The following is a 21523-nucleotide window of genomic DNA, read 5'->3' as shown; positions in this document are numbered from 1 at the left end:
ACATAGGGAAAGTCTTCTCTAAAAGTTTCACATCTTTAGCTGGTTTCCTTATAATTTGGTCCTATCGGTTCAGACCCTGATTAGGGTCCAAACAACGCAGGACTAAAACAAGATTTCTGTGCTGTTATTATAGTAGCTTCTAGTCAGTAAAGAAGCCACCTTCAAGGCAGAAGACCCAGGTTCTATCCCTGGGTCAGAAAGATCCCCTGGAGGAGGAAATGGTGACCCACTCCAGTATCCCTGCCTGGGAAATCCCAACAACAGAGGAGTCTGGTGGGCTACAGTACATAGAGTTGCAAAGAGTCAGATACAACTTAATGACTAAATCACCACCAAGGGGCTAGACTTGTCTAAGGCTCTTCCAATACCAGGAGCTGCAAGATTATAGAGGGTTTAGAAACATGCTCATTTTGCCCAAAGAGGAAAAACTGTAGAATGATTAGAAACCTGGCAGCAGATGGAAATCAGTTCAGTTCAGTTCAGTTCAGTCACTCAGTCGTGTCCGACTCTCCGCGACCCCATGAATCACAGCATACCAAGCCTCCCTGTCCATCACCAACTCCCGGAGTTCACTCAAACTCATGTCCACAAAGTCGGTGATGCCATCCAGCCATCTCATTCTCGGTCGTCCCCTTCTCCTCCCGCCCCCAACCTTTCCCAGCATCAGAGTCTTTTCCAGTGAGTCAACTCGTCGCATGAGGTGGCCAAAGTATTGCATTTTCAGCTTTAGCATCAGTCCTTCCAATGAACACCCAGGATCGATCTCCCTTAGAATGGACTGGTTGGATCTCCTTGCAGTACAAGGGACTCTCAAGAGTCTTCTCCAGAATCACAGTTCAAAAGCATCAATTCTTCAGCGATCAGCTTTCTTCACAGTCCAACTCTCACATCCATACATGACCACGGGAAAAACCATAGCCTTGACTAGACGGACCTTGGTTGGCAAAGTAATGTCTCTGCTTTTAAATATGCTATCTAGGTTGATCATAACTTTCCTTCCAAGGAGTAAGCGTCTTTTAATTTCATGGCTGCAATCAGCATCCGCAGTGATTTTGGAGCCCAAAAAAATAAAGTCTGACACTGTTTCCACTGTTTTTCCATCTATTTCCCATGAAGTGATGGGACCAAATGCCATGATCTTTGTTTTCTGAATGTTGATCTTCAAGCCAACCTTTTCACTCTCCTCTTTCACTTTCATCAAGAGGCTTTTGAGTTCCTCTTCACTTTCTGCCATAAGGGTGGTGTCATCAGCATATCTGAGATTATTGATATTTCTCCCAGCAATCTTGAGATCCACCCTTCCCCCCACCCCAACCCGGGCCAGGCCACACTCAAGTCAGTCCTTCACCAGGTGGGTCCTGCCCTAAGCCAACTCTCCAGCAGTGTGTTAGTCAATAGCTCGGAAGAGTTTGATTTTTTAGCATTAAAACATAAAAGATCCTCCTCCAGTCCACTTTCCTGTTGCCAGTCTTTATCTCTGGGCCTATAATGCAGTTTCAACAATGTTGCCATAGGCTCAACCAGTACAGGGTTAGTCTGGCCTGAACTGAACAGGACTCGCAAACATGTGGTCATGCTACTGCCTACCCTCCTCTGACGTGTGTTAAGAGCTTAAAACCAAAGACAGACCACCTATGTTAAGAAGAAAATCTTATGTAATTCCTGTGTGTTCATCTTATCCAAAGCTTTGCTTTTTTCCTACCTGTCACCCTGATTCTCTGTGATTATTTTCTTCTTTTGTACTGATTGTATTTTTGTAAGTTGCCTCATATCTTAAGGGAAATATCACATACTGTGAGTGAGTCTTTGATATTAGAAATACTCATTGATTCCCAGAACACCCACTTACTAGCTGTTGCTAAAGATTACATGATAGGATGCATTAGTAATAGTAGTAATAGTAAGTTGTCATTGTTCAGTTGCTAAGTCATGTCTGCCTCTTTGTGACCCCACGGAGTCACTGCAGCATGCCAGGCTCCTCTGTCCTACACTATCTCCTGGAATTTGCTCAAATTCATGTCCGTGATGCTATTCAACCATCTCATCCTCTGCCAATCCCCTTCTCCTTTTGCCTTCAATCTTTCCCAGCATCAGGGTCTTTTCTAGTGAATCAGTTCTTCACATCAGGAGGCCAAAATATTAGAGCTTCAGCTTCAGCATCGGTCCTACCAATGAATATCCAGGACTGATTTCCTTTAGGATGGACTGGGTTGATCTCCTTGCAGTCCAAGGGACTTTCCAAAGTCTTCTCCAACACCACAGTTCAAAAACATGAATTCTTCGGCACTCAGCTTTCTTTATAGTCCAGCTCTCACACCTCTACATGACTACTGGAAAAACCATAGCTTTGACTAGATGGACCTTTGTTGCAAAGTAATGTCTCTGCTTTTTAATACGCTGTCTAGGTTTGTCATACCTTTTCTTCCAAGGAGCAAGCGTCTTTTAATTTCATGGCTGCAGTCACCATCCACAGTGATTTTGGAGCCCAAGAAAATAAAGTCTCTCACTAACATGCAAATTTTCTCCAGACATCTCTTACTAAATTTTGGAGGGATTTCATAATTTTTTGCTCTTCTTAACAACATATATATATGTGTGTGTGTGTTTATATCTATATATGTATAAGCCTGTATCTATGTATATATATATATAACATATATATAACACATATATACATAGATAATATATATTTATATATTAAACAAATGTATAACACTAGTATATATATTATGCTTTTCCCTCTTCCATCAGAAGGAAAAGGCAAAAACTCAATAGAAGAATATTCAAAAGATATACAGAAGAAGACACACAAACATAAAGAGCTACACAATCTCTTTCCGAATGGCCACAGTCAAAGGATGCCTTCTGTGTGCCTCCAGGGAACTGCCACAGGGAGTCACGGTGGATGGTTTAGAACAATTTTTAAATACCAGAGGGGTTGAAGTAGAGCTGGTGGTCTACTTTGTTAAGTAGGAAAAAAATTTTAATTGTCTGCTGTGGTCATCATTTTTTTTCCATAAAATTGAAAAATACATTTACCAATATAAAAGTGATAAGAATTTATAACTCACAAAGGTTCCACTTCACTTGACCCCAGCCCTGACTCCCAGGCCCTTGAGGGAGGTCAGATAAAAACAAATATTAAAACCTTCTTAGAGGGACCAGAGATAGGGGGGGTGATGTCACCCAGTGCTTCAAATATCCATGATGCCATCTCTCAGGCTTCCCTGGTGACACAACTGTTAAGAATTTCCCCTGCAGTACAGGAGACCCGGGTTTGATTCCTCAGTCAGGATGATACCCTGGAGAAGGGAATAGCAACCCACTCCAGTATTCTTGCCTGAAGAATCTCATGGACAGAGGAGCCTGGTGGGCAACAGTCCATAGGGTTGCAAAGAATTGGAGATGACTGAGTAACTAACAAGTAGTCAAGTAGTAGTTACAGCACAGGGAACTATAATCAATATCCCGTGATAAACCATATTGGAAAGGAATATGAAAACAAATATATGTATAACTGAATCACTTTGTTATATGCCAGAAACTAACACAACATTGTAACTCTACTACACTTCAATAAAATTTTTTAAAAAAACAAAGAAGGACTTCCCTGGTGGTCCAGTATTTGAAAATCTGCCTGCCAATCAGGGAACACCAGTTGGATCCCTGTTCCTAGTTGGGAAGATCCCACATGCCGCAGAGCCACTAAGCCCATGTGCCACCAACTACTGAAGCCCACATGCCTAGAGACTGTGCTCAGAAACAAGAGAAGCTACCGCAATGAGAAGCCCATGAACCACAACTAGACAGTAGCCCCTGCTTGCCGCAACTAGAGAAAGCCCATGCACAGCAATGAAGACTGAGCTTGGTCAAAAACAGACAAATTAATTAATTTAAAAAGCAAAACTTGACCATAATGGCAAGACAAAAGATAATTTTTATTAACATGTTGATATGTACACTATCGAAGTAATATGTAAGATATAATAAAATTGCCATCATACTGAAAAAATTAAAAAATAAAACAGCGTGTTCAGTAACATCAGTGTGTTGAAAACACCCTCCCCCTGCCCTAATCAAGCGGGCATCTTGTCCCCTCTTGCAGCCCTGAGTCCCCAGACTTATTTGCCTCTCTGCTGCATGATCGAAGACCCTTTTAGCTGTGCCCAGGACCGGGCAGGCACCCCAGCCCTCACATTGGTTAAAATGCACAGACTCCAACTTGGCATCAACAGACAAGTCTGCTACTTCCCGTTAGTATTTTTCTGCCAAGCGGGTGACCTGGCCTCCACTGGGCCTGGCTTCCTGGTGGTGTCCCCTTTCTGTAGCTAGAGGTTGTCTGCCATGCCCTCGAGATAACATCTTCATCTGTTCTGCCCAGAGCAGCAGGAGTTCAGGCTGGCAGGGACACAGTGGTACACAGAACCACCCATGACACCAGCCCTTGCACTGACGTGGTGCAGAGAAAGCCACTGCTTGCCCTTGAGGTCCCTTCCAGCTGCTGCCATCATCATTTGAGAATTCACAGAAGCCATTGAATCAACTTAAATGATAGCCTTATTCTGATGGTCCACATTTCTATCATGTGGAAAGATATGTTAATCATCCAGATTTATGCCATTTTATTTTTTTAAAGCAGGTTTATTACTTTATTTTTTTAATTTTCATTTTATATTGGAGGATATTTGGTTCACAATGCTGTGTTAGTTTTAGGTGCATAGCAAAGGGATTCAGTTATACATAAACATATATCCATTCTTTTTCAGATTCTTTTCTCATCTAGGCTATTACAGAATATTGAGTAGATTTATGCTGGTATCCTTGACACAATGGACATGAGTTTGAGCAAATTCCAGGAGACAGTGAAGGACAGGGAAGCTTGGCGTGCTGCATCCATGGGGTTGCATGCAAAGAGTCAGAGACGACTAAGCACCCTAACAATGCCATTTTAAACCTGACATGTCCTTCAGAACTTTGAGTCACTTTTTAAAATTGGAATCTGCAATACAAATAGTCATTTTACCTACTTTCTGAAAACAAAGTCCTCTGCCTCATTAATGCCCTTTTGTTGGGAATATCCACAGACTGCAGAAAAGCAAGTTTAGCAAAGCTGCTAGTAAGAAAAACTACTAATACCTCTCTGAATGCAGAAAGAATTCAAAACAGCTAAACAGAAAATCATTTGTATGCTTATCTCATTAGAGCCATATTTATAATAGGAAAACACTTCTTAAAAATAGAAGTGTTTTTACTTAGTTGGGAAATTTTTTATTCTTCCACAGTTAATACAGAAAGCATTGCTAGATGACAGTAAAATGAGATAAGAAATGCCTTTGAAATTCTATTTCTATAGCAGAAAATAACTACAGAATTTTTACTCTGGGATAAACATAGGTTGAAAGAAAATACTTCAGTATTGTCTCCACTGTAACTAGTCTTAATTGAAAAGGACAGTGAAAATAAGAAAAAGTAAGAGATTTAAAAATCTACTTTCACTAGAAAAGTACTAGAAGAAAACGAGATGATTCCTTTAATGATATTAGAGTGTTGAATGATTTTCTAAACAAGACAGAGTGCAGGAACTATAAAATATATTAATAAACTGTCTACAGAAAATAAATGTTAAGCCCTGCATTCCCAAAAAAAACACTCCAAAAAGTCAAAAGATAAATAAGAAACATAGGGAAATATTTGCAACATCTATGGTAGTGAAAGGGCTACTTTCCATCATAAGTAAAGATTCTCACAAACCAATAAACATTACCTGGAACCAAAGAGAAAAAGTAGAAAGTCATAGGAAAAAATACAGAAAGCTTATAAACAGAGGAAAAGATATTCAGCCTCTGCTACAAAGACAGAAATCCAAGTCAAAGCAGTGAGAACACATTTTTCATCTAACAAATTGATTAAGTTTGCATATAGAGTATTGTCAAAGGCACAGGAAACCAGTCACACCCAAATATAAACTGGTGCAACTACAGTCCAGATTTAATATCTACTGAAATGTGAGATGCGTATATGCTGTAACTCAGCACATTTTCTAGGAATTTATCTTATATATACACTCAGACAGAACACAAAGTTCTGTAAAGAGACTTCTGCAGCATCGTCTGTAGCAGAGAAGAGACGTGAAGTCGCTCTGTCCTGTCCGACTCTTTGCAACCCCACGAACTGTAGCCTGCCAGGTTCCTCTGTCCATGGGATTTTCCAGGAAAGAATACTGGAGTGGGTTACCCTTTCCTTCTCCAGGGGATCTTTCCAACCCAGGGGTCGAATGCAGGTCTTCTGCATTGCAGGCTGAGCCAGAGGGAAACTGAAAACAACGTGAGTGTTTCCCGTTAGAGAACTGTGCCAATTAATTATGTCATATCCCATGGAATGTTTTGCAGCCATTGAAATAAAGAATATGTGACCCACCAATCCCACTTCTGAGCTTCCATGGTGGCTCAGTGGTTAAAAAAAAAAAAAATCTGCCTGAAAAGCGGAAGACATGGGTTCGATTCCTGGGTCAGGAAGATCCCCTGGAGAAGGAAATGGCAACCCACTCCAGTATTCTTCCCTGGAGAATCCCATGGACAAAGGAGCCTGGCAGGCTACAGGCCATGAGGTCGCAAAGAGTCGCGCATAACTGAGCAACTAACACACTATATACTCCAATATAAAATTTTAAAAAGCTTTTTAAAAAGAATATGTGCAGCTCTGCAATAACCTCTGAGATACAGTTATTAAGTGAAAAGAACAAAGTGTATAGAGTTTATTCCCATTTTTTTAAGTGATTAACAATGGTTAATACACATACAAAATTCGTGGAAGGCCAAACAAGAAATTGCCAACATTGGTGGGTCAAAGCAGGACGACTATATAATTTGCAGGGCCCAGTGCAAATAAAGTGATAAAAACAAGGCAACCCTTTTTCAAAAATCATTATGAGATGATGATGTTAAAACAAGCAGAGTGCTCTCTTGAGTGGGGCCAGGTGTAACTTCCCAGGTGGTGGGCTCATAAAGCCGGCCCACCTCAGAAAAAGGAACTAGAGGGGTCTAAAATGGGAGGAAGAATCATCTCCACTGTGGACAACTCTGGAACCATTTTAATTTTTCTGTGTGCACACAGACTCATTTTTCAATTATTAAAAAAATTTTCTACAGATTTTTCTGGTGGCCCAGTAGTTAAGAATCCACCTTGCAATGCAGGGACTGTGGGTTGGACCCCTGGTTGGGGAATTAAGATCCCACATGCCACGAGGTAACTGAGCCCACACACTTCAACTCCTGAGCCCTCACACCACAACTAGAGAGCCCGTGTGCCACAACGAAAGATCCCTCATGCCTCAACAAAGATCCCCATGCTGCAACTAAGACCCAGTGCAGACAAATAAAGAAATTTTTAATTTCTAAAAAATAAAACTTGACCATCACCATTGTCCCCCGCCCCAAGAAGCCTTTTTATCCCTTTCCTTATCTAATAAGAGCCACAATTCTTAGAAATTCAGGTCAGGTTGTAGAGATGTCCAGAAGCCAAGCAGTCTGGAGGGTGTGGGGAGAGGAGTGTGGTTTACAGGGTAGGGACTCTCCCGTACCAAGGAAATACTTTCCTCACTCTGGGAAGCCCCAGCTTCAATCACAAGAGAGTTTGACTGGACCATTTTTCCTTGTTTAGTCACCAAATCATGTCCAACTCCTTGTGACCACATGCACTGCAGCACACCAGGCTCCCCTATCCTCCACTATCTCCTGGAGTTTGCACAAATTCATGCCCACAGAGTCAGTGGTGCTATCTAACCTCTCATCCTCTGCCACCCCCTACTCCTATTGCCTTCAGTCTCTCCCAGCATCAGAGTCTTTTCCATATTTGTCAGCTCTTTGCATCAGGTGGCCAAAGTATTGGAGCTTCAGCTTCAGCATCAGTCTTTCCAGTGAATATTTAGGGTTAATTTCTTTTAGGATTGACTGGTTTGATCTCATTGCAGTCCAAGGGACTGGCCATAAGTTCCACTAAATAACTGCTCAACACCTTAAACCTGTTTGAAAACACTCTTACATCCACAGGACTTTAAGTTAAGCCTCTGAAGAAGCCTAACACAGCCATGTAAATTCACACAGCCTGTACTTCCCCCTCAAAAGCCATGTCCAGCCAGAATCTCAGAAAATGACCTAATTTGGAAATTGGGATATTGGCTTTCCTGGTGGCTCAGATGGTAAAGAAGCCACCTGCAATGCAGGAGACCTGGGTTCAATCCCTGGGTCAGGAAGATCCCATGGAGAAGGGAATGACTACCCACTCCATATTCTTGCCTGGAGAATCCCATGGACAGAGGAACCTGGTGGGCCATAATCCCTGGGGTTGAAAAGAGTCAGACATGACTTAGCAACTAACACTTTCTCTTTTTTCTTTCACAGATGTAGTTACTTATGATGAGGCCATGCTGGACAAGGGTGGACCCTATTCCAATGACCTCTGTCCTTATATGAAAGCCATGTGAAGACACAGAGAGACCCCAAGAAGAAGGCCATGTAAAGATGGAGGCAGAGATGGACATGATGTGTCAACAAGTGGAGGAATGTCAGAGATAGCTGGTGGCCACCAGAAGCCAGGAGAGACGCATCAAACAGATTTTTGCTTAGAGTCTGCAGCACAAAGCAACACTACTGACACCTTGATTTAAAACTTCTGGCCTCCAGAACTGTGAAAGAATAAATTTTTGTTGTTTTAAAGCACTATAACCATCAGCTAGGGATGCCATAACAAAATACCATACGCTGGGTGGCTTACTAACAGAAATGTGTTCTGGGTGAAGCATCATTGAGTGCTGCTCTCTTCCTGGCTCATACACGGTTGCCTCTGGCTGTGTGATCACAGGGTGAAGAGAAAGGGGTTTCTTTCTCTTCCTCCTCCCATAAGGGAACTAATCTCACCATGAAGGCCCCACCCACAGGACTTCATCTGATCCTAATCACCTCCCAAAGATTCCTTCTTCAAATACCATCACCCTGGGCCTTAGAACTTCAACATACGAATTTACACAAACATACAGTCTATAAGAATCACCAGGTTTGTGGTATTTTGTTATATCAGCCCTAAGAAAGTAATATAAACCCCCAACAGCAGAACAATTCATGCTTCAAATGAAAGGTCTGAAAGCTTTTCTGTAAATGTCATGTCATGTCATCTAGTCACTCAGTCATGTCTGAATCTGAGACCACATGGACTATAGCCTGCCAGGCTCCTCTGTCCATGGGATTCTCCAGGCAAGAATACTGTAGTAGGTTGCCAGTTCCTTCTTCAGGGGACCTTCCTGACTCAGGGATCAAACCTGGATCTCCTACTTTACAGGCAGATTCTTTACTATCTGAACCACCAGAAAAGATAGTAAATCTCAATGTTTCTGGCTTTGCGGGTCAGATGGTCTCTGTTGCAACTGCTCAGCTCTGCCGTCATGCAAAATTAGCCATAGGCACTAGGTGGTGAATTAGTGCAGGCATGTCCAATAAAATTTCACCAAAACAGATAGCTGCAGGCCTTGGCACTCGGGCTGTAGTTTGATGACACTTGCTTTAGGTGAGAAATATAATAACAAAGAGAAGTTGAGCTAAAGGACCAGCAGTTTTCTACAGCAAGGAGAAAAGTGGTGACTTCCCTGGCAGTCTAGTGGTTAAGACTCCATGCTTCCAAGGCAAAGGGCAAAGGTTTGATTCCTGGTTGAAGAATTACGATCCCACACGCCATGTGGTGAAGCCAAAAATAATTAAAATTGCTTATAATTTTTTAATAAATAATTCAGTTCAGTTCAGTTCAGTTCAGTTGCTCAGTCGTGTCCGACTCTCCGCGACCCCATGAATCACAGCACGCCAGGCCTCCCTGTCCAACACCAACTCCCGGAGTACACTCAAACTCATGTCCACAGAGTCGGTGATGCCATCCAGCCATCTCATTCTCTGTCGTCCCCTTCTCCTCCCGCCCCCAACCTTTCCCAGCAATTAAATTTTTATAAAAAAGAAGAAGTGAGTGAAAAAATCCTATACCAGGATCCAACCTCCAGAAACAGCATGGCTCTGGGTAATTAGTTCCCTCTGCCTTCCAGAAGCATGATGGCCAAGTCTGAAAAATAGCCTGGAAGACTTAGATGACCCCCCAAAGCTAACTCTGGTTCTCATGATCCAAAATCCTTTGAGGTTTTAAATGTTTCTTTTCAACAATTCGATTCACTAAGCAGAATCTATAAACCCTGAGGAAAAAGTGATTTTGTGGTAAAATGAATGACTAAATGTATAAAATAAAATTGCTGTTATAATAAATGCCCAGAAGAGTTTTTGTTGGTTTGGTTTTGGTTTTGGTGGTTTACGAACAACAGACATTTATTTCTCACAGATCTGGAGGCTGGAAGTCCAAGATGAAGGTGCCAGCAGATTCAGTGTCTGGTGAGGACCCCATCTCTGGTTCATAAATGGCCATCTTCTTGTGTCCTCACAAGGAGGAAGGGTGTCCAGAACAGTTTTTTAGCCATTTAGATGCATTTACACAAAACTTTCTGCCTGCAATGCAGGAGACCCAGGCTCGATCTTAGGTTGGGAAGACCCCCTGGAGAAGGAAATGGAAACCCACTCCAGTAATCTTGCCTGGAGAATTCCATAGACAAAGGAGCCTGGCAGGCTACGGGCCATAGGATCACAAGAGTTGAATCTGACTGAGGAACTAACGCTTTCACTTTCACATAAAACTTTACTTCTGCAAATCATTCTTTACAAAGGTGAAAGTGTACCCAGTGGATGCAGGTATGTGTACTCTACCAGGTTGAACAGAACGTCTTTTCAACTAAACGCTTATTTCACCTGACCAAGTGGCCTCCTCTCTTCAAAATAAAATTAAAAACCTAAAGGAATCCCAAGAACTTCTGAATCATCATTTTATTGTTTCTATCATTTTTTAAATCTTAACTATTTATTCTTCACCATGGATCTAACCATCCAGGTATCAAATGGTAGAAATAGATCACAAGCTGAAAAATGTCAACAAATGTAAACACTACCTCAAAGCTTATCTACTTTAAACAATTTCTGATAAACACACATGCAGAAGAATTTTCAGAGAAACTAAATCTCACCCCACAATACTGCTCCTCATTAAAGATCTGAGGAGGCAGCGGAATCCCATTCTGAGGTTTCTTCTCTCCAGGAACATTTTCTCTCATCCACTTTCTGTTGTCTTCATCTCCAGCAATATCGAACTCCTTAAAATCGATTTTATTAGCTTCCAAAAAGCCCACAACTTCTTGCTGTTTCTTCCTAATCTAGTCATGAGAAGAAAAAGATTACTGTTAGACTGTTTTGTAAAAACCCTTTCTCCAACTATACCATACACTACAAATAACTTTGCTAAGTATTCAAACAAGAAAAATCATAAAATCACACTTCTTAATTCCATAGGATCAACAGAGCAATCATTTAAATTCTGAAATTTTAATCTCATCAATGTTTAAATCATGATATAGTAAACCGAATAGGAATAGAGATACTATCATTATCATTTTATTTGAGGTCTTCAAAATATTTTTAATTCTCTACTAAGTTTTAAAGCCAAAATAGGGGTTGGTTACAAAGAACAAGATGATAGAAGAAAAAAAACACAATTTACTATGAAACTCAAATACCAAGTACACCCACACTAAAAGGCACTATTCACAGTTATGAAAATGGGAACATGAGTCACGCTGAATAAAAGTAGCTTTAGAAATAACACAGGAAACTGAAAGGTCCACATGGAGATTATTGGAACAGGAAGAGCAGGAAAAAACTAAAGAAGCTGGTGGGTATTTCTCCTGGCACCTGAAAGAGTAATGCAGTAAAATGACTGTTCTCTACTCACATCCAACTCTTTAAGGAAAATCAAAGTGCAGCCACACCTAAGAGAAAACCCAGGTGCCCTTTTCTCTACGCGTGGTTCACAAGTAAGGACAGTATGCTACCAATGTCATTTCTTTGTGAATGTGGCCATCTTGAAATCTTAGCACCCCTTCCCCAGAAACAATTACAATTTTCTCTCTTCAGTCAGAATTTTTCTCTCTTCAGTCAAGGAATTCAGTCTCAGAATGCATGATGCCTTTTTTTTTAATTTTTTTTTGACCGAGAGCATGTAGGATCTTAGTTCCCTGACCAGGGATCAAACCTGCACCTGCTGCATTGGAAGCATGAAGTCTTACCCACTGGACCACCAGTCTTTTTTATAAACGCTGGTAAACAACTTACAGCAGACTGTGGACCACATTGTAAGAACTCTGGGAAAAACTTCAGAATGATCAATAGCATAAACAAATCAATACTCATTTATTGATTCCCTACTCTGCACAAGACATGGTGCCAAGCTCTTCACATGAATAGATTCATAAGATGCTATTTGGGTTAAAAAAAAAAATGTACTCATTTGTACAGATGATAAAGAGGCACAATATGGTCCTTTCTTAAAACTGAAAGTTTAAATTAGTATCTTATTTGATGTAAAAATATCCAATATCTTAATTTTAAGTCCTTTGAATGGAATATTGCCTCACAACGAAACTAGTCATTAAGAATGTTTTCTAGGATATGAGTCCCCTTGTCATTTTCATGTAACTCGTTTATCAGCAGAAGGACTAGATTCTGAGGATTCCAAACCCTGAAAAGGTACATGCCAATCCTAAACCCAACATCTAGATTCAAATCCTCTTTTGTTTAAACCCAATTCATTCAATATATATCTTTATCGATTTATAAAATCACTGGAAGTCACTCAGTCTTGTCCGACTTTTTGCAAGCCCATGGACTATATAGTCCATGGAATTCTCCAGGCCAGAATACTGGAATAGGTAGTCTTTCCCTTCTCCAGGGGATCTTTCCAACCCAGGGAGCGAACCCAGGTCTCCCACTTTGCAGGCGGATTCTTTACCAGCTGAGCCACCAGGGAAGCCCAAGAATACTGTAATGGGTAGCCTATCCCTTCGCCAGTAGATCTTCCCGACCCAGGAATTGAACCAGGGTCTCCCACACTGCAGGCGGATTCTTTACCAACTGAGCTTTCAGAGATTTATACACCTCCCCAAAATTCTTATTTTATTCATTTTTGCCAAAATGATTGATTATATCAATGACTTTTGTGTAGAGGTTCTTTCCTAAGGTAAGGTAAAGAAAGACACACATGGATGCTTATGCCCTAGAATCAAATCACCACCAAAAACAAACCGTATGTAATTTGGTTTGGGTGGTGACTTGATTACATATGCTGCTGCTAAGTCACTTCAGTCGTGTCCGACTCTGTGTTACCCCATAGATGGAAGCCCACCAGGCTCCCCCGTCCCTGGGATTCTCCAGGCAAGAATACTGGAGTGGGTTGCCATTTCCTTCTCCAATGTGTGAAAGTGAAAAGTGAAAGTGAAGTCGCTCAGTCGTGTCCGACCCTTAGCGACCCCACGGACTGCAGCCTACCAGGCTCCTCCACCCATGGGATTTTCTAGGCGAGAGTACTGGAGTGGCTTGCCATTGCCTTCTCCATTATCAACTGCAGTAAAGAGATAAGATATATCAGGACTGATCTTATGAAACTATGCCTTGATTTTCTGGCTAGAAATCTGAAGTTTCTAGAATGTCCCTAAGCTTCATGGAGAAAAAATTAAATCTAAGTAAGAAAATGAGTCTTGAATAATTTCAAAGAGAAAACAAATTTATTGCTTAAATAAAACTGTTTTTCAAAAAAATGATCTTAGAATAAATTATGGTCCTTTACATTAAATGAAAGTAGCTTTTTGAACAATGACAAAACCAGAACTACCATAACTTTCATAATTTTTTCTGTCCTAAAGTTTTCTGAATTATCATGAAGTAATATTACAAGTATAGCTTAGTTGTAATCCATGAGAAAAATTCAATTTGAGACTACAGTAGTACTCTTTCAATATTTCTTATCAGAGATGAATTAAGATACTGAGATGTGATCCTGGTTCTTGGGAAACCGTTATTTTTAACTGATGGTTATATCATTTGTAATTGTTTGGAATTTTATGACAATATAACATGATTTGATGTGCTATACTTTATTCGCCAGGATTGGGGTTGGGGATAGTTCATTAGTCTTCATACTATATTATGGTTCCTTTAAAGACTCATAGTCTTTTGACTTGCCTCTTCCCATCAATTTGCATTTCAAACAAACAAGTGAGTCACTCATGAATGCTGCAAGACTGGCTACTCATATTTTGGATGCTTGAGCATTCTGTTCAAACAAGCATGGATACATGATGACTATTAATTTATCTGTATAGAATCACTAATAGGCTTAACAGGTTGAACAAGATCTTACACAGAATATTCAAGACTTAAGAAAAAATAACCCATCCTAGAAGGTAAAAAAAAAAAAAAAATCCAATCAGTCACTTACACACCTGTACATATTGCACGAATGCCATTCATGGAACTCTCCTATGTCACTGGAACTAATCTATGTTGGTAAAACATATTTGGAAGGCACTTAGGTAACATATTGCAAAAACCTTTAAAAATAAAGCAGTGACCAGGGCTTCCCCAACAGCTCATCGGTAAAGAATCTGCATGGAACGCAGTAAATGCGGATTCGATCTCTGGGTCAGGAAGATCCTCTGGAGAAGGAATAGGCAACCCATTCCAGTATTCTTGCATGTACATATAGATATAGCATATTAATTATAAGTATAATGTTACTGCTTAATATTTAATTAATATAAATTACTGTTTTATAATTTTAATTAATGTACTGCTGCTGCTGCTGCTGCTAAGTCACTTCAGTCGTGTCCGACTCTGTGTGACCCCATAGACGGAAGCCCACTAGGCTCCCCCGTCCCTGGGATTCTCCAGGCAAGAACACTGGAGTGGGGTGCCATTTCCTTTTCCAATGTGTGAAAGTGAAAAGTGAAAGTGAAATCGCTCAGTCGCCGACCCTTAGCGACCCCATGGACTGCAGCCTACCAGGTTCCTCCATCCATGGGATTTTCTAGGCAAGAGTACTGGAGTGGCTTGCCATTGCCTTCTCCGTTAATTAATGTACAGTGAATATAAATTATGGGCTTCCCTAGTGGCTTAGATGGTAAATAATCTGCCTGCAATGCAGGAGACCTGGGTTCCATCCCTAGGTCAGGAAGGTCCCCTGGAGAGGGAAATGGCGACCCACTCTAGTATTCTTGCCCAGAGAATCCCAAGGGCAGAGGAGCCTGGCAGGCTACAGTCCATGGAGTCACAAAGAGCTGGACATGACTGAGCATCTAATACTTACCTAAATATAAATTATATATAAATTTTTCGATATAAATTACATATACCCATATATAAATGATAATCATACATTTTCTTAATTAACATTTGTACCATCAACATAACAAAGATAAAGCAACTAAAACCATTAGGTCAATAAATTAAAGGCTGCTCTTAGCTACAATACAACATTTAATCCATAAGACTCAGGGCAAGGGATCTATTTCAGCTTGGGGCAAGCGTAGACAAAAAATAAAAACAGAAGTCATACAGAAAGGAATAGAATGATGGAAGGTCCCTTAAGAATCTGGCATAAGCACTTGGGCAAATTTCCTGACTGTCACATCTCTCAGAACCAATGGACAGACTGCTTACCTCCCCACCAGGGTGAGCTTCCCCAAGGCTACACTAGGAGAAGCCCAGACCTCCTGGTCCTTCTAGTGGAAACTGGACTCCATATTCCCGGGCCTCACAGTGGAGTTTCTGAATATCAGAAAATCCCACCAGACATGATGACAGGTTGTTGGACTAAATTACTACTTTAATTAATCATGTTTTCTCTACATACTCTCCAACCTGTTCATAATTTCTTATGTCACTTTATAAATTACTTACTCCTTTAGTTATTTTCGGAGATAACTTTGCTGTTTCAAAGAGTAGAGATGTCTTCATTTCAGGTAGATTTGCTTTTAGTTAAATACTAAGAAGGCAACATTCTTTATTCTGTTCAAACCCCTCTCTTCCTTGCTCCTCAAATACTTTCAGCCTGGCTGAAGTCCAGTTCCCCACAGACGAGATTCCCATCTCTATTAATCACACCTCAGGACTTAACTGAATCACTATACAACACACTTGAAACTAACACAACATTGTAAATTAACTACGTGTCAATTATAAAAAAGAAGAACTTAAAAAAAATCATGCCTCAGGACTTGAGGTGGGATGGAAAAAGATTTCATTTTATTCCACAATTTCTAAATAGATGGAGAACATTTTCCCAAGACCTGACTTATTTTTTCTCTTCTGGAAGGTCAAAGAAAAATGGAGAAATCAGGAGGGGAAGATCTGTTGACTATTATCCCTCTCAAGACAAGCAATTACATCTACAGAAAGTTGACTGACTGTTGGGAGCATGATATTGCATTAAAGTTTATCTCTCAGCACCTTATTCAAAAAAAGAGAAGAAAAATAAAATCTGCCATCCTGGGCTTCCCAAACACCAATCACTTAAAATGGGTCAAAAGCATTGCTCTCCTAGCTGTCTGGAGCACTTGACTTCTGCTGGGAGCTGGAGAAAGGTCTTAGGATGAATCCAGAGGGAGGGGTGAGCACGTGACTTCACCTGGCTGGCACGTGGCCTTTGCCCACACTCTGATACCCATTTGAGTGCGGGTGCACTCTCCTGCAACACCCCCTTCGTGGACCCTTGTTCAAGGAACCCCACTACACACTCCCCACTCCTTGCAGTTGATGTACAGCTTTTCTCCACACGGCCTCCCAAGCTGACCCCAGGGACACAACATCAGCCCCCAGAGGGGACCTCCCCTTCATGGCTTCAAGGGGAGGGGTGGTGCAGAGCCCCCCAACAGTCCTCACCGCAGACACACTTCTCCCTGCATGCCTCACCCCTTCTCCCCTCTCCAGGGTGCCATGGCCAAGGCTGCCTCATCCTTCTGAGCAGCCCCTGTGGAGGATCTGGGGTCCTCAGGGTCTGTGTCACTTGGAGCCTTCGGGACTTCAGTGGAAGCTCAGAAAGCTCTGTTTTCCTATCCTGTTAAAATGACTCATAAGAAAGTGTCATTCTCAAAAAGAACAGTCTTGTGGTTGCCAAAGGGGAGGAGGATGTGGGAGAGATGGAGTGGGAATCTGGGATTAACAAATGCAAACGATTGTATATAGGATGGATAAACAAGGCCTGACAATGTAGCACAGAGAGCCATAGTCAATATCCTGTGATAAATCATACTGGAAACGGATCTGAAAAAGAGCGTATATGAATATACAACTGAATCACTTTGCTATACAGCAAAAATTAACACAACACGGTAAATCAACTATACCTCAATAAACTAAATCAAAAAATAAAAAGAAAGTGTCATTCGGGATCCTGAAGTCACCAGCCACTGTTGGTGACTGTAATGCGTCAGAGTGATCTTTGGGTCACTCGCTTGGCACCTCCTGCTTATCGTCTTGTACAGTTAGAAACCTCTCCAAAAGAGGTGACAGCACTATAATATAAAGCATGTTGCATCTAAGTGACAGGTGACCTGCGAGTCCATCCTGGCCGGGAAGGTTGTTATCTGAGCAGAAGCTCTGCTTGTCCATCACCTTATCTGCAAAATAGATAGAATGCTGCCTTTCTCCCAGGGCTGGTGAGAACTGAGGAATGCATGGAAAAGCATTTTGCACCACAATTCGAGTGCAAATTGAATTGTCTGCACAGTCAGGCACCCAGCACACTGTTACCTCATTGTCTCGTCCTGACTGCCACACCAGGAAAGAATTCTGATCCCCCATCTTAAGATAACAAAACTGAGGTGCAGTGAATTAAAGAATCTTCCAGGGGTCACACCCAGAGTCATCAATTCAAGAGCTATGTTTTTCCCTCTATGAAGTGATAAGGTTAGTCACTCAACTGTGTCTGACTCTTTTGCAACCCCGTGGGCTGTAGCCCACCAGGCTCCTCTGTCCATGAAATTCTATAGGCAAGAATACTGGAATGGATAGCCATTCCCTTCACCAGGGGATCTTCTGACCCAGGGAGAGAATCTGGGTCTCCTGCATTGTGGGCAGATTCTTTACTATCTGAGCCACCAGGAAAGCCCAAGACTGGAAAAAGGACTAAGAAATCCAGGAGCCACCGTTAGTCTGTCCTTAATGATGGTGGCTCAGGGGCTGTGCATCTTGAAAACAGGGAGGACTGATCTCTCTCCCTTTGTCTTCAGACCCTTGCAGCAATGGCCTTCAGGATGAGGGGATGGTTAGACACGAAGACACAACCTTTTCCTGCTCCCAGGGTCTCTTCACCCACATCTATCTCTAAAGTAGTAAAACATGGAACCACAGTTTGGCATCAACTGTTAAAACAGAGATGTAATACACAACTGCATGTGTAATCTTCATCAAAAGATTACAATCAGTATTTTCCTTTTTCATTTATTTCATTCATCCAACAGAAGTCATAATGTTCTCTGATGATGTCACAGACAAGAACCTATTTTTAAAACATACAGACTGAAAAAATAAGGAGTAAAAGTTTTGTAGACCAACCACCATCCACACAGGATAAGTGCTGGCAGCTGCTCTGGGTTGTCCTGCAAAGAAACTTCCCGGTGAAATTCCCTCAACCAGGAAAAATCATTAGCACAGACACTGGAGGAATAATCTGTTCTTATTCTATATGATAAGACAGAAATTCTTCAATTTATGTGGCTTGAGATAATTATTTTGAACATCATCATAGATGAAGACCTTCTAATATTAACTAATAATTATAACAATGACAATAATATTGATTAACAATTACTAATAATATTATTAACATTTAACATTAACTAATAACAATATCCAATAGCTATAACAATTATAATATTAATAGCTGATAATTATAGCATTAACTAATAATGATAATATTTATTAAGCACTTGACACCATGCTAGGCACTCTTGGCTTACTGACCCTTACTGACCCTCACTCTTAACTTACTTCCTAAGTCCTTGTGACAATGCTATGAGATGAGTTCTATTCTTCCTCATTTTACAGACAAGGAAATTGAGGCTTAGCAAGGTGAAATAACTTTCTCAAGGTCACATCGCCCCACGTGGCACCAAAACATTTGCTTACAGGAGCAAAATGAACTTGGATTTTCAAGATCCTGGAATAAACAGTACCCCTCCAGAACCTCCCAGGCTAATTAAACATGATTTAATGTTTACTGTTACTGTTTACTGTTTAATGTTAATGTTTACTGTTCCCAAATTTCAAGAAATCAGAAAATCCTAAGAAAGGACCTGTTTGTTCATTGTCTTTGTTAAGGATGTCTAGGGTCACTCAGACCTGATCTATGGAATATGTAGAAGATTGACAGGTTAGCAGTAAAAGTTTCCAGCAATGAGTGTGTCAACAGCTTATGTGAAGCCCACAGTGAAAGCCATTTTTCCATGATGAAAGCCATTTTCTTTAAAAAAAAAAAAAAATTTTTTTTTAATCTAAGCAATCCAAAAATGTGCTTTTTGTAGATCAAAGTTTCTGAGGTCATCAACAGCAGCAAAAGACTTTGCAGTTTTACATTTGGAATTTTTTCATAAAATTGGAACATCATGAAAGATGCTCAGCAGATCATGAAACAGTTGTGTCAGAAGGAAGGACCAGGCTCTTTTTTTCAGGTTTTCCTCTTGTCCTTTCTGGAAACAGTGTGAACTTTCAGGGCTGGAGGTGGGTGGTAGGGGAGGGGGGATGGCATTCAGTAGCTGCTGTTAGGATTGTTCCCTGGGTCAGTCACTCGCCTAGGGTGTCATCCTGGCTGAGGGACCGCTGAAATCCAAGCTGCAACCCGAGAAGTTCCAGGAATCAGATATAAAAGGAAACAGCCCCTGTGCTGGTCTTCACCTCTCAGGACTAATAAAACTGTTTTCTCTCCACAGCCTCCCAGATGCTAAAATGCTGGTCCAAATATCAGTCCCAGATAGACACTGCAGGTTCAAGTCTAATATCAAAGCCTGAATCATTTCCAAGGATAAAATGAGTCCCTCCCTTACCCCTATTTCTTAAGGCACAAAATGAAGGCTGGACTTAGAGAGATGGCTGGATGATTCCCAGCCTTGTCCCAAGGAAATTAAATAAAGCACCTATTTTTGGTCTGTTTGGATTCCTAGAGCATTTAAATCTGTAGCCTCAGAGATGTTTTTTTTTTTTTCACTGTGACATCATTACCCTCAAATAATAGTATTACACATGCTAACTTAACACTTTTCTTAGGATTACACCACACACACAAGTCTTTACAGCCAGGGGTCATTTTAGTAATCTGGCCCATCATACTCTAAAAATGTTGTTACATAAAATGTCATTTACTTGCAATTTTAGAATTGTCTAAGTCTCACAGGATGAATGGCAGAAACATTCCACTAAAAACAAAAAAAGCCTCTGATTCTACCAAAGATGCGACACAACAGACACAAATCACACATTAAAAGTCCTAGCATCCAACACACCCTCCTTCCTCGAATCCCCTTCCACACCCAACTGCCCCAGATCACGCGTTTTACACACTTCTACACCATTCAGATCAAGGCAGAGAGCAAAGGGCTCACAGGCTTACTTACACACGCCTCAAAAAGAAATGTAAGCCCAGCTCTGGGCCATACCCGCTGCTTCTACTTCCAAGTCTGAGTTTTTCAGAAAAGAGGACGAGAAGAAAGCCCCCGAATTCCATCAGACACCTACCGCTATGGACCCAGATGATGTGGCAACAAACACTTTGATAACCATTTTGAGAGTCGGAATAAGGACTCCCCCCAACACACCCCTGCGAGGGAACGCGGAGCTAGACAGATTCTGACAGCGACCCAGACAAGTGCCAGATTGGGGCTGGCGGGGCCCCAGGGCTGTCTGAGCGCCTGCCTCTCGGCTCAACTTAAGCCCGGCCTCTCCCGGGCATCCTGGGCTCTCCCCTCCATTGGCCCGGGAATATTTGGGGATCTGGCAAGAAAACAGTTGATTGGTTGATAAAAGCAGCCACTGCACCCTTTCCCTTACCACTTTAAAAGCCCGACAACTGTCCCTAAAAGGCAAGGCTGCGCTCTGCACCAATCAGAGGCCTACGCGGAGATGCCCGGGGCGGCGGGAGGCGGGGCCCGGGGCGGCGGGAGGCGGGGCCCGGGGCGGCGGGAGGCGGGGCCCGGGGCGGCGGGAGGCGGGGCCCGGGGCGGCGGGAGGCGGGGCCCGGGGCGGCGGGAGGCGGAGAGAAGGGAAGAAGCTGGAGAAGCCCAGATAACCACCTCTGTCTCAGAGGAGGCTTTGTTTACAGGGCTTTTGGCAAACTCACAAGGAAGGGTCAGAACAGCCACAGAAGACTTTAAATAAATAAAGACGGACTTCCTTAATTTAAAATTTTATGACAGATTAAAAAATTAAATGACCTTCAACTGAAGTCCGCTTTAATGAATCTCCACTTTAATTCCGCATTACATGGGTCTTGCTTTATTATATTTTTGCGTCAGATAAATTTCACTGAGTGAAAAAAATAAAGAAGAAACAAGTGATGAAAGTTTACT

General features: G+C 41.6%; 1 protein-coding gene across 2 annotated transcripts in view; it reads right to left on the bottom strand.

The window, feature by feature from the left end:
* SH3BGR (SH3 domain binding glutamate rich protein) overlaps positions 1-20878 on the bottom strand; it is a 71256-nt gene extending 50378 nt beyond the window's left edge. The window contains exons 1-2 of one of the 2 annotated variants that reach the window (XM_055414121.2): positions 20694-20878; positions 11102-11287 (exon numbers count right to left, since the gene is read on the bottom strand). In XM_055414121.2, the coding sequence (XP_055270096.2) occupies positions 11102-11287; positions 20694-20738 (231 nt within the window). In that variant the 5' untranslated portion in view covers positions 20739-20878. The remainder of the gene's footprint in view (positions 1-11101; positions 11288-20693) is intronic. The other variant, XM_055414130.2, reaches the window with a different exon arrangement.
* Between the last annotated feature and the right edge of the window lie 645 nt (positions 20879-21523).

Source organism: Moschus berezovskii, chromosome 1 (genome assembly GCF_049115385.1).
Source record: "Moschus berezovskii isolate FMDL1 chromosome 1, NW_MosBer_1.0, whole genome shotgun sequence".
NCBI lineage: Eukaryota > Metazoa > Chordata > Mammalia > Artiodactyla > Moschidae > Moschus > Moschus berezovskii.
This window is presented reverse-complemented; position numbering and strand designations above follow the sequence as displayed.